This window comes from Maniola jurtina, chromosome 12 (assembly GCF_905333055.1).
Source record: "Maniola jurtina chromosome 12, ilManJurt1.1, whole genome shotgun sequence".
Lineage (NCBI taxonomy): Eukaryota > Metazoa > Arthropoda > Insecta > Lepidoptera > Nymphalidae > Maniola > Maniola jurtina.
Genome location: NC_060040.1, coordinates 8,001,292 through 8,014,822, shown reverse-complemented (window position 1 = coordinate 8,014,822; position 13,531 = coordinate 8,001,292). Strand labels below are relative to the sequence as shown.

The 13,531-nt window shown below is 35.7% G+C and overlaps 1 protein-coding gene across 6 annotated transcripts in view; it reads left to right on the top strand.

The window, feature by feature from the left end:
* Positions 1 to 3,050: 3,050 nt before the first annotated feature.
* The window catches only part of LOC123870525 (glutamate receptor ionotropic, kainate 2), a 33,764-nt gene continuing 23,283 nt past the window's right edge, over positions 3,051 to 13,531 (top strand). For all 6 annotated transcript variants that reach the window (XM_045913869.1, XM_045913867.1, XM_045913870.1 and 3 more), the window contains exons 1-4: positions 3,051 to 3,355; positions 6,558 to 6,634; positions 7,583 to 7,738; positions 11,672 to 11,856. In XM_045913869.1, the coding sequence (XP_045769825.1) occupies positions 6,559 to 6,634; positions 7,583 to 7,738; positions 11,672 to 11,856 (417 nt within the window). In that variant the 5' untranslated portion in view covers positions 3,051 to 3,355; position 6,558. The remainder of the gene's footprint in view (positions 3,356 to 6,557; positions 6,635 to 7,582; positions 7,739 to 11,671; positions 11,857 to 13,531) is intronic.

The following is a 13,531-nucleotide window of genomic DNA, read 5'->3' as shown; positions in this document are numbered from 1 at the left end:
TGAACTGGAGATAGATAATATTCTGGATAAGCACATAGGCATTTTATCTCGGAAAATCAAAGAGTTCCCACGGGATTTCGAAAAACCTAAATCCACGCGGGCGAAGTCGCGGGCATCGGCTAGTGAGGTGATAAAGTATAACACTTTAAATGACTCTTATTTACGACTAGCCGACGCCCGCGACTTCGTTCGCGTGGATTTAGGTTTTTTGAAATCCCGTGGGAACTCGTTGGTTTTCCGGGATAAAAAGTAGCCTATGTGCTAATCCAGAATATTATCTATCTCCATTCCGAATTTCAGCCAAATCCGTCCAGTAGTTTTTGCGTGAAGGAGTAACAAACATACACACACACACACACACACACACACACACACACGCACACACACACACACACGCACACACACACACACACACACACACACACACACACACACACACACACACACATACAAACTTTCGCCTTTATAATATTAGTGTGATTGTCCTCTGTGCTTACTAATAAATTAGAATCAGTATGCTTAGTGGTTTTTTTTGGCAATAAATAAATATTCCACCATTTTATGGTTCCGTACCTCAAAAGGAAAAAATAAACTAGGGCCGATTGAAATGAAACTTCATAGATTGAAAATTGACCAACGGGCCCAACTTGATGAAAGTCGAGATATTATATAGCTTGACTAAAATTTCATGTAGGCGAAGTTGAAAGTAAAAGCCTTTTAGAGCTTTTTTGAGCCTCAATAGCTCAACGGTTAAGGAGCGAACTGAATTTCGAAAGGTCGGCGGTTCAAACCCCACCTGTTGCACTATTGCCGTGCCTACACCTAAGTAGCACAAGCTTTACACTTATTTGGAGGACAAAGGGGAATAGTAGTCATGATTAACATGGCTAATTATCTTTTTTTAAATTAAAGCTAAGTTAATAATACTTATGTAGTTTTTTTAAGTAGGTACTCTTACTACACCATCTACTGCCCATGAATATGAATGAGTCAAAACTTTACGATATCGAGTATTTTAATTTAATAGCAATCTATAAAATTTCTGTACTAGAGCAGGCTCATATAAATTATAAAATCACAAGTAGAGCTCCCTGAAACCCGATTAATTTTTAATGAGAGTCGCGTCATTAGGATTTTCAGCATTAATATAATATTCCTTATCATCTTAATGTAGGATTAAGTATATAAAGAATACTTATTCCTACATAAAATAAAAAATTAGATTGAACAATAGAAAAATAGATAAGTGAGTAAGTAATACGGATACTAACGCTAAAAAATCTCAACCCCGTTAAAACAGGTCTTAGGGAGATAATTTCCATATAATTATGTTCTAATATAGAAATTTTATACAATGATGTTAAAAACTCTTGTAACAGTAATAATTCAAAATACCTACTCTTAAGGATGCCATTTGAAACAGGCAATAGTAGAAATTCCAGGCAGTTTTGTTAAAGGAAATAGATTGAAATCATCAATCACCTGTCGCCACCACGTCTTAAGCTTAAAGATGTTTTCATTTAATCCGTATCAAGCACGTACCATTCTGATACCAAGCTTTAAAGGGCAACTTTTTGGCAAATTTTCAACTAAGCAACATCAATTTCTCGCAATAAATTCAAAAAATGGAGACCTTAAAAATACCAATATAGAACTGTATCAACGAGGCCTATTTATCAACGTCTAAAAAGAAGAATTATGAGGAAACCGAAAACTAACAAACACAAACATCTACTAAACTCATAAATTAGAATTCAGAACTGTTCGTCCTGTCGGACAGTAGTTAAATGCAAAAGTCTTCTTCTTTGTAACCCTTTTACGACAGAAACCAAACTTATTAAAGGAAAAATCACAAAAAAAAGATTTTTCTATTTTATGTTCATCTACCTAAAAGTAAAAGCTTATGCACACCATTGTAAATTTTCCAAAAGAAAAAGAAAAACAAGCACGAAGTTCGTTCGTTTAAGTAAACTATAAAGTTTCCAAGGCAATCGGCACAAGTCTTCATTTCCATGTTGGAGGGTGGCCAATTAATATTTTGACAATGTTTTACGAAAAGGGTTAAAAAAATATTTTTGGTAGGCAGTTCTTCGTTAGTTACAGGATCATCTAATAACTTCCCCGTTCTTTAGGACACATTGTCCTTCATTATGAACTTTTTCTGCCTATATATTGTTTAAATCACGAAATAAATGACAGTCACTTTTTACCAAAACCTGTCTCTAAAAACGTAATAAATAAAATCTGTTATTTGATTTTTTCTTAACCAAACCTTTTTTCACGAGGCCCTTGTTAATGAAAAAAATTAAAAGTTTAGTGTAATATCACACTAATGTTATAAAGGCGAAAGTTTGTATGTGTGTGTGTATGTTTGTTACTCCTTCACGCAAAAACTACTGGACGGATTTGGCTGAAATTCGGAATGGAGATAGATAATATCCTGGATTAGCACATAGGCTACTTTTTATCCCGGAAAATCAAAGAGTTCCTACGGGATTTCATAACCTAAATCATAAAAAACCTAAATCCACACGGATGAAGTCGCGGGCGTCAGCTACCTCGTCACCTGCTCAATAATGAGCAAGGGGTTTCTCTTAGAATAAGTTTTCGGGCATAGTCTACCACGCTGGCCAAATGCGGATTAGCAGACTTCATACACCTTTGAGAACATTATGGTTTCCTCACTATGTTTTCCCTCCCGTTAAAGTAAGTGATATTTATTTAAAATTACTCATAACTCAGAGAAGTTAGAGGTGCGTACCCGGGATTAGAGCCCGGACCCCCCGAATAAGAGGCAGATGTATTAACCACCAGGCTTCTTTTCTTATCTTTCTGGGCTGGTTTCCGCACTTAAACGTTTCCGTCTGTTGCTAACCACCAGGCTGTCACCTTTGTTAATAATAATAATAATCTCTCACATTAAATGTTATTATTTAATTTTGTTGTAGGAGCCTCCTTTAAAAATCCTAAAAATTTGTATGGTAATCGGGTAGGGTTGCGCGCATGCCCAGTAAGCTGCTTGCGCTTTGCCCCGCCAGAGCCAGGTTTTCGACGCCACCCGCGCGGACGGCCGTTTCCTACATGGCCTATACTCCCATATACTCACTCGAACTTGAATACAAATCGATACCCAATCAAAATTAAATCAAGTTTACACTCAAGAAAATCTAGTGCTTCGAGGTGCTATCTAACTCTAACAAAATCGATACTGCCGGGATCGCTGCAACGAACATTCCTCTCTGTGATTCGTGTTTGTGAATGATGTTACTTAATAAAATAATTAAGAGCAGGGACTATGAAGATGTTTCTCTGGCCTACAAATTCTTCTAGTCTTTGAATTCCAAATAACAAACAGGTATGCTTGAATCTGTATTGTTGTAATTAAATTAGGCGAAATGGCCACCAAAGGTTATTTACAAAACTTCACTCTTGTTTGTTTTATATTTACATTAGGTAGAACAGGTAAGTATTTGAATTTTAAACTACAGGATGCTTTTATTATTTCAAACATTAACAATATAATCTTGAAACGGAAAATCGTAAAGGGTGATTCAAGATTTTTAACAAGATTCATCATAGCATGACATTTAGGATGGCAAACACTAAGAAAAACTCTTACGAGATTTCCGACAATCATCTCAATGCACATAGGAGAATATAATTCTATTTGGATCAAATAATTATAAATAATGAAATTATCATCTGTGTTTTGTTTTCGCTGGTTATGCTAAAGTAAACAAATATTGTTTTTCTTTCTTTACAGAATTCTAAGTATTCTATTTATTTTTACTTATTTGATGTTACTCTTAAAAACGTCTGTAATTAAATCGTTTGAGAAAATAGAGACCTGCATAATAAGCAATATTTAAAAAAAAATTGTTTGCGTAGTCACCAATAAAGACTCACCTTCGGTCTCTTTATTTTCTTAGAATGAATTTTAGCTTTTTGTATTTGTAATTCTTTTTTGTATACTTATTCTCATTTATAATAATCTGTGTGTACATTATCCTTATTTTGTATTCCTTAACTATTTATAGATATGTGTATAGGTATGGTTAAGTTTTATTATCAGCAAAGATATGACTTTTAGTGACAAAACCGCCTTTGCGCACTTTGTTTTCTATATGTTTTTGTTGTTTGAATGTAATATTTGTGTAACAACTAAATAATTATAATGGGCAATTGATCGTGCGTGAGAGTGACTCCATTGTGCGTCTTGTAATGCAGGGCAAGGTGGAGATGGAAGGTACCAAACGGCGAGAAAGGTCCGACCAAACCCTACCAAAGGTCCGACCGAAGGTCCGACCAAAGGTCCGACCAAAGGTCCGACCAGAGGTCGACCTACGGGATGGACCCGACCAAATTAAGTCCGCTGTGGACGGTGCCGTGCACGAGTACACCTGCAGACTATCGGCCAGCAGGGAGGAGTGCCGAATGCTCGTGAGGCGTATAACATCTGCCCCCAAAATCGTCACTTCTTGTCCACGACCGCTCTGCCAAGATGTTATGACGAAGAAGAAAAAGAATGGTCAATTGATTAAACATTTCAAAAGCCAAAAGAGCTACTTATACTGGTTATAGTGATGAAAAACAAATTAATGAGATAGGCAAGTCCAATAACGCATCTCCAATTAAATTAGCCAGCCAAGTAAGCAATATTGGGAAATTCCCAAGTAATGAAAGATCAAAGACAGCTACGGTGCAGAGAGATGTCATATTACTAGAGCCGGGAACAGGGAAACTCCGAGCATAGCTCTTTTCATCCCCCTATCCATCCAAACCTATAGTTAGCGACTATATTTCAGACCATATATCATCACTGGCAACATACACTATCCTAAGACATCATCTTCAGACATTGTGGAATTTTGACGAAAAACTGTCTTTTAATTTTCTGAACGTTGCCCAGTTGAATTAGATTCAACCTCTACTTCTTTCTCGAAATTAGCTCTATCTAACTGAAAAACTGAACCATAATAATTATGTCCTCGTTATAACCTGGTTAATTAACTTATTAGCTACGTCATTACATGTAATAAAACCAGGATAGACAGATTAAAAGCTGGTCCAACGCCAATCTACTGAGTAATAAATAACAAGGTGAAGTTAAAAACTAAAACACGACTGCGATCGTATTAATAAACGCTGAAATACTATAGTAAAATTGTTTTTCTGTCTCTTGGTATATTTTAATGTTGTAGTACCTACAGTTATATTTATGAACTCAGAATTTTCTCCTCTTTCATTTGACACCCCACTCGATACAATAGCAAACAAAAAAATTTGGAGACCCCCACTTTTTTTCATGTAACATCCGTTAGGTCAATGTTTTTCATATAAAATATAGCTTATGTCACCCGAACTTTGACGACGAATTGATTGACACCTCATTCATCAAAATCGGCCCAGTAGTTTAGGCGCTACGGTGGAACACACAGAATCTGGATACAAACACACACACATACATACATACATACATACATACATACATACATAGACTGCTAAAATCATAACCCTTCCTTTTGGCTTTGCCGCAGTCAGGTAAAAAAACGCGACTGGCCTCCTTTTACGGGACATTACTGACTCTAGGACGCGTCAACTCTCTGGCTATGGGGCATGATTGATCTTTTCCACGTTATTTCGGCTCTTGCTCTGAACCCTGAGGTGAACGCTCGCCTTAACCATAATATTATACATATTTGATAAAATAACATGAGAGAAACCCGTTTCAAAAACCCCTTAGATATATTTGTTTTTATTGTATTTCTTTCATTGAATTATGTACTGCCTGTAAATCCTTACTTACCCAATTAATTAAATTTCATTTTACATTCCATTTTACCTTCAGCTCCACCCGCCTGAAATTCAGGTCAAATTTTATTTTGTTTATTTAGTTATTAGGTTTTACTGGACCAATTGTGATAAAAGTAAGAATATAAACTTTGATGCAAAAGTGTGATTATGGTCGGTCTATTGATACCTGCCACGCAAATAAGTACATAAATAGACGATTATAATACCACAGTTAATACTAAACCAAACTAGGCTTTATAAGTCTTTTTATTATTGACCAACTTTAACTAAACAATAAGGTTGCGATTTTAATATGAATTATGACCACTAAATTTTTAAAAGTGAATAAGTAAGTACAGGGAAATTTTATTGTTTTAAATGTGCAATCGATTTTTTTTTCTTGAAATTAAGTAAGTTATATGGAAGTTTTTTGTTTTGAAATATTATTAATAAGCCTTTGGTTACACTCAACTTACGCTAGGAATTAAATAACGAAACGTACGTACCTACTACAAACGTACTACGCCGCGCGTCACGTTTTCGTTAACTTATTTTGACCAATTTTATTGCTATTTTTAAGGATATCCAACGTTAGATTTTTCAATTTGAATCAGAGCAACTTTCATTATCAAAATGAAAAAGACCCTGTATCACATACATAAGCTAGGTTACAAAAACAACCCCGTACGATCACAATGTTACTAATTAGCTACTACAGAGTTCCAATTTGAAAGTTTAATGCAACTTGTTTCTCCTTGTTACAGAATGAGAGGAACAAAGGCCGTTTTTCTCGTTTTATTGTTTGGCCACCTCTCCGCTCTGCCAGATACTATAAGAATAGGTAAGCATCTATAATAACAGTTAGGGATCCTATTGGGGTTTGATTACATTTCCTTTTCCATTATTTACCTACTCGTTCGTCTTTTCCTCATTTTGTGTAGGTGCTTTTATGTGAGCATAAATTCGGCAAAATAAATAATGCATATCAGGCATATCACTTATCCAGAATGTCGCAGGGATGATCGTAAAATCTTTATCCATACTAATATTATAAGTGCGACAGTGTGTTTATCCGTCTCCTACCATATCACGGGCCATCCATTTAAGAGATTTTCACGAAAGTTACCTACTACATATTTCGGACAATCAAAGAATTCCCACGGATTTGTTAAAAACCTAAATCCATGCCGATGAAATCGTGAATGTCTAGTATTTAATAACAAGACATAAAATAATATTAATTAAGGAACATTCCAGAATACCAGGAGTCAGGTATAAACTAAATAAACCTATTCAATATCACGTATTCATATCGCCCTGGTTCTCATTAAAAGTTTTTAAGCAAGGTGACTGAAGTGCTGAAGGGGCAATACGAGACGTGTGGGAGCGATAAGGCCGAAGGGGCCAATCATGAGCCAATTAGTTTTTTTAACTAATTTTATATGAAGAAACATTTTATCAAAAAGTTTAGGTATTTATTTGTTTGGGAACTTGATAAGTTAGTCAGTAACTTTTTACTGTTTTTATAGACTAGCGCTTGGCTGCAATCAGACCTACTGGCAAGTGATGATGTAGCCTAAGATGGAGCACGCTTGATTAAATTTGATTTGATTAGATTGTATTAAATTTACACGACTGCTAAGGGATGTAATGTTTGATATTGAATGAGATTTTATATAGGTACATATTATTAGACATCCTATTAGGTTAACCAATGTACATCCTATTGCATTAGGTTAATATCATGCGTTGTATAATTATGTTAACTACATTATTTACATTTCACTAGGGGGACTTTTCCACCCCGAGGATGACAAACAGGAGGTGGCATTCCGTTACGCCGTGGAGAGGGTGAATGCAGATCGCGCGGTTTTGCCACGTGCCAAGCTACTCGCGCAAGTTGAAACTATATCGCCGCAAGATAGTTTTCACGCATCCAAACGAGGTTAGTAGCTTATAGAATAACTAGCTAAGCGAACCGAACTAAGACCTCGAGACGCTCGCCTGTTAAAACGCTGAGAACAATAACGCAAGAAGTCCGCTTCACTATTATTTATTGTGAAGTTATGTTAGAAATACTGATGTGATGTGCATTAAAAATGAAATGATTTCGTTTTTTATGATATTTATTTAATTTTTGTACTTGTTCTTTAACAGGGCTCTCTCCGTCACTCATTTCCACTCGTTTCATACAATCGTAGTTCCAATTTCATTTGAATAATAAGCAACCAAAGTCCATGAAATTTTGCAGACATATTCTAGAAACTAATATCTGTGTCTGTGGTGTTTTAGATTTTTCTAAAAATATGTAGTTTTAAAATTACAGGGGCTCAAAGTTTTGTATGAAAATTTTAAGACCGCGTAACTTTGAAACCTTGTATTTTAACAGAAATCTGGAAAACCACAGACATAGATATTAGTTTCTAGAATATGTCTGCAAAATTTCATGGACTTTGGTTGCTTAATATTCAAATGAAATTGGAACTACGATTGTATGAAACGAGTGGAAACGAGTGACGGAGAGAGCCCTCTTAAGTGCAGGATATTACTGAAATAATACACAAGTCTAAGTTTCTATTATGTAGCCATGTTTGACATATAGCGTCGAATTCCATCTCCACTTCATAGCCCCCCATTTCGTATAGGAGCCGTCTTAAAATAAAGCTTTTTTATGCAATAATCGGTTGAATTTTTGGCTGTTTACATATTATGTTTATAAAAGTAATCACCGTGCGTAATTCAGAAATCATGACGATTCGTAGAACATAGTCATAGTACCTGGTACCTAGATATGTATTTGTAAATATTGTATTGTAGAAATCTATCATTTATAACTAAGTAAGAGTAGGTATATATCTGTTCGAATTACACTACCGAAAAATCGACATGAGAATAATAATCTTCTTCTTATATATAAAAATGAATCCCTATTTCCCTTGGTCACGCCATAACTTGAGATCGACTGGACCAAATTGGATATTTCTTTTTTTGTTGTGTTTGATTGTTAGGACAAGATTTACATGAAAGAATTTTTTGGAAAATCCACGGGAAAAGACAGTTCCCGCGGGTCGCAGACGAAGTCGCAGGCAACAACTAGTTAATACTAGTTAAATATACATAAGTAAACGCAGAACTATTTAAAGTGTGAATTGTGAAAAGGCTTATTATTGTTAGATTAGTAGGTAGGTAGGTTATACCTTCTAACTACTTAAGTATGTGCATAGTACATATACTAATAAGTATGTACATACATAGCAGCATTTTTGTGTAGGAATACTCGCCGAATATTCGGCATTCTGGAAATAAACGAATGAAATTCCCGTAGGTACATCGTTGTGCGAAATTATTTACCACGGCGTAGGCACTTAGAATGCTATAAACATCTGTAAGACTAACAATATTAGATAAGTATACCAATTTCCAAGTGACTAAGGATAGGTACTTGGCGTGTTGAAGCTAAGCAGCTTTCCAGACATTGGCGTACTTACATTTATCTTACTAAGTAGTATGTTTTGTTTAAGCATTCACCTAATGGTTTTGGAGAAGTCGAGTTCATTTGCATAATATTGTGTACTAGGACCGTCTGTTACCAGCAGATAAACCGCATCCAATCATTGAACACTTGTCCGTTCACACCCCTGAATTTACAGCTTTAATACCGCAAACTTTACTGCATTTACGTGAACTAGGGCTGCCAACTTTATTTGAAACAACTTATTAATTTATGACTCGGAGAATGGAGAGGAGAAAGGAGTTAGTGCAGGAAAGAAAACAAAACTACGTTCCATTACAATTTCTTGGCATTCCTAAAGTGACTGCAGCCTTATATTTTCATATTTTATTCTTGGGTGCAACTAAGTACCTACCACTGCTCATCTTTTCCTATTTAATAGTTACTGTACCACGATATTCCAATATTTATTTTAAAGTTTGGGTCAAATTACGGTAAATGCGCGGAATGTAGAGTTTCACAATAACAAAACCGCATCGAATTGAATTTACTTATATTTAAACCAAATTAATTTAAACTTAAAAAGGCATAAACAATACAAAATATATAACAGCATAAAGTGAGATAGGGTTACTACATAAAAATTTATTGTAAATAAATGTACTTACATATTCACAAAAGGCAACATTCAAAATATTTTATTCGATTAGACTTTTACAAGTACTTTTGAATCGTCAAGAGCATCTACCACTGGTTCGGAATGCCTTTCCTACCGAGAAGAACCAGCAAGAATCTCGGCGGTTGCTCTTTTCAAAGATTTGATATACAATATTATGCCATGTATAAAAGTCATTAAAGTCCAGGCTATTTTATCATTTACATAATCTTCGATTGTATAATAATATACTTTTCTCAGGAGCATAGTTTCAATAGATTTTTTAAACTTATGTAAAGGCAAGTCCAAAATTGATTGCGGAATTTTGTTATAAAAGATTTTAAAGACAAATTATCAAGATATGACCTCTAAAATGTAGACGTGGAAAGAGTGCAGACAGTTGAGATATTTTTACAAAATTGTTTGTCTGCTATTACCCAAACCAACTCACGCACGTAAAACACAAGTTCCGATGACATAAAAGGTCAAAAGCTCTCAAACTGTACGAAATCCGCACCAATTTGACCGGAGCTTTATAAACCTGAAACTATAAAGTGTTTACGTGCCTATAATATTATTTACTTTACCACCGTTTGTTGTTTTCCAAATACCGCATAAAACGAACTTTACGACATTATAGTTCTACAGTTTTTTCTTCGAAACTAAAATCGAATGTTATTTATGAACTCGATTTTTCGTAATTCATAAGCCGCTCATAATGCTGAGAACAAAATAGTGCCTAAGTATCATTTTTCTGAAATGTTTTTACAGTTTTCCTAATGAAAAGGTACAACATAGACGAAAGGGTTAGGTCACAGTCCGCCACGCTGACCAAGCGCTAATTAACAGACTTTCACACACCTTTTTAGAACACTATGAAGAACACTAAGAACTCTCAGAGATGCAGGTTTCCCCACGAATTTTTCCTTTGCCGTCAAAACAATTGATTAATGCTGGATACGCATAAATTAGAACCCCAAAAATATGCTGCAAGAACAATAATATCATTTATTCCGAATTACGCTTGTGTCGGTAAGTATATAATAAAGATGTATTCTGTATTATTCAGAGTGGATAAGATAGATGGATAGGTACGTAGGTAATAATAAAGTAGACAGATAGGTATACAAATGGCTGTTTGCTTTGTACCATCTTTGTACATACATAGATGTGGAGAGTGTTTACGTCACGACGCTATTGTTACTGAAGGTGATGTTGCTATATTTTAGTTATTCGTAGTTTAGAGTTAGATTATAATCACCATCCATACTCTATGGTATAAGGTTATCAACATACCTAAGTATAGTTTGCGACAGTTCGACATGGTAATCGGAGTGGGGAGTGGAGACGCCCCGCACACCCGCACAGCCCCCGTGCTAACCTGTTGCGGGATTGCGAGAGTAATTATTTTTTACTTTTATTCATTATAGGCAAGTGCTTGACCACTATCACACCTGATGTAAAGTGATGATGTGGTCTAAGGTGGGACGCGTTTACCTAGAAGGCACCTATTCACTCTTGTTTTAAAGATACCCGGATTGTAATTGGCAGGAAACACAGATCGCGGAAAAGTATTCCAAACCTTAGCCACCAAACCGTATGAGGAATGATGACGCGAAACGTTTCGCGCGTGTAGGTGGAATGTCGACGTGCGAGTGTGCGGGGTGTCCCCCCTGTCTCATACCCCGATTGCCATCTCAACCTGTCGCGTACTGTAAGTAGGCAGGTAAGATCTGTTCATAAGGGTGAATCCATCAAAAATGTTTACGTAGTGTGCCACCTCCTTCGAAGTGGCGTAGCGGCCATCTTCGGGCCCCAGTCGGCTCCAGCGGCGGCGCATGTCCAGTCTATATGTGACACGATGGAATTACCCCATCTTGAGACTCGGTGGGACTACCGGACCAGACGCGAGTCCTGTCTTGTCAACTTGTATCCACATCCAGCTGCACTGAGTCGGGTAAGTGAGTAACAAGTGATGTGGTGGCTTTGCAAAGTTTTTTTTTTTTTTTTCTTTATTTATTTAAGGGCTTTGATACATTAAAGTACATGTCAGCCCTATTATAATCTAATTAAATACAACAATACAACAAAATTCTTATTCTAACAAAATAAGTCTTTCTCACTATCCATGATTTGATTTAGAAAGCAGCCATGTGCAGATGTCATTATCCCCAAACCAAACCGAAATATACTTCATAATCTCAATAATAAAACCAATAAATGCTTTAATTTGCAAGGTTAGCTTACATTTTATCAAATACATATATGGTTATTCTTAGTCCAACTAGGAGTTTATCCGTAGTGAACTCCGAACAATAGTTTGGTTTTCATTTGAACATGAACCAATCGACCTGAATGAATTTTAAATAATATTAGATCTATTTCATTGAATAATTTTGTTATATTTCAATAGGTAGGTAAGTAAAAATAAATCTGTTACTGTAGCTGATGGGTTCAACTCGACTTGTAACTCCAAATTAGATTTGGATCTGGCAAACCACACATAAAGAGATACCTAATATTCGTTTCAAGATCGTGTCTCTACCATTGAGTGTGATTTATTAATATTCAAATGAAAACCAAACTACGAGAACCAGAAAATGTCTTAGTAATTTATGTTCTTCTACCCGTTTAAATTGCCTCTCAGTTTATGCCACTTAATATATAAAGTACCATCTGGTACAAAGTAGGCTAACTGCATTGTACCTCGTAAGACATACAATACGAGTACCTATTATCCCTTAGTACACTATAATACGTATTTAAAAGTATCTATCCAAGCAATGCTCGAATAAATCTGAAAGCTTCAATAGCTCAACGGTTGAGGAGCGGACTGAATTCCGAAAGGCTGGCGGTTCAAACCCTACCCGTTGCACTATTGTCGTACCTACTCTTATCACAAGCTTTACGCTTAGTTGGAGGGGAAGGGAAAACATTAGTCATGATTTAGCATGGCTAATATTCTTTATTAAAAAAAACAACTATACTTACCTATGCGGTATGGAGAACACTGGAGAACGTACCATGGACGCTCTTGATAAGCAAAATTATAGGTTTAGTTAACTTATAGGTAGATGTGTGTTCGTAAAGCAAGTCTTAACTCCTTAAGTTACTATCAGCTGCATCCACCTGCAGCCTACACTTGAGTGACGTAAACAGATTTACCCGGATATTATCTTATGCAGTATCGCATCGTCTTACGGTATCAAACTTAGTTAACGGCTAACCCAGTTTGTACCAGATGAGACCTCGAGCATTAAACCAACTGTCTCGTCAACCTTCAGACAAGGTATAATATGGATGGCTAATAATAATATTTAAGTTCTGAACTTAACTCTCCATCATTGAAGACCTGAAAAACTACTTTTCAAAACCCCTTGACTAATTCAACGCGTCGGGAACTAATACCCAAAAACTACTGATATTATCTATTCTAGAATTTAAAAGTAATACCTACTGGCTGGTTTTCAGACAATATTTATCTTCACCAAACACGATTTTATACGGGTACACAATGGATTCTGTATATAGATCCGATGAATGAGTGATAACTTTATATTTTATTTTTGCAAAATAGCCAGGCATAGTTTAGCAAGATAAAAACTAGGCTAACAAAAGGTTATGCGTATAAC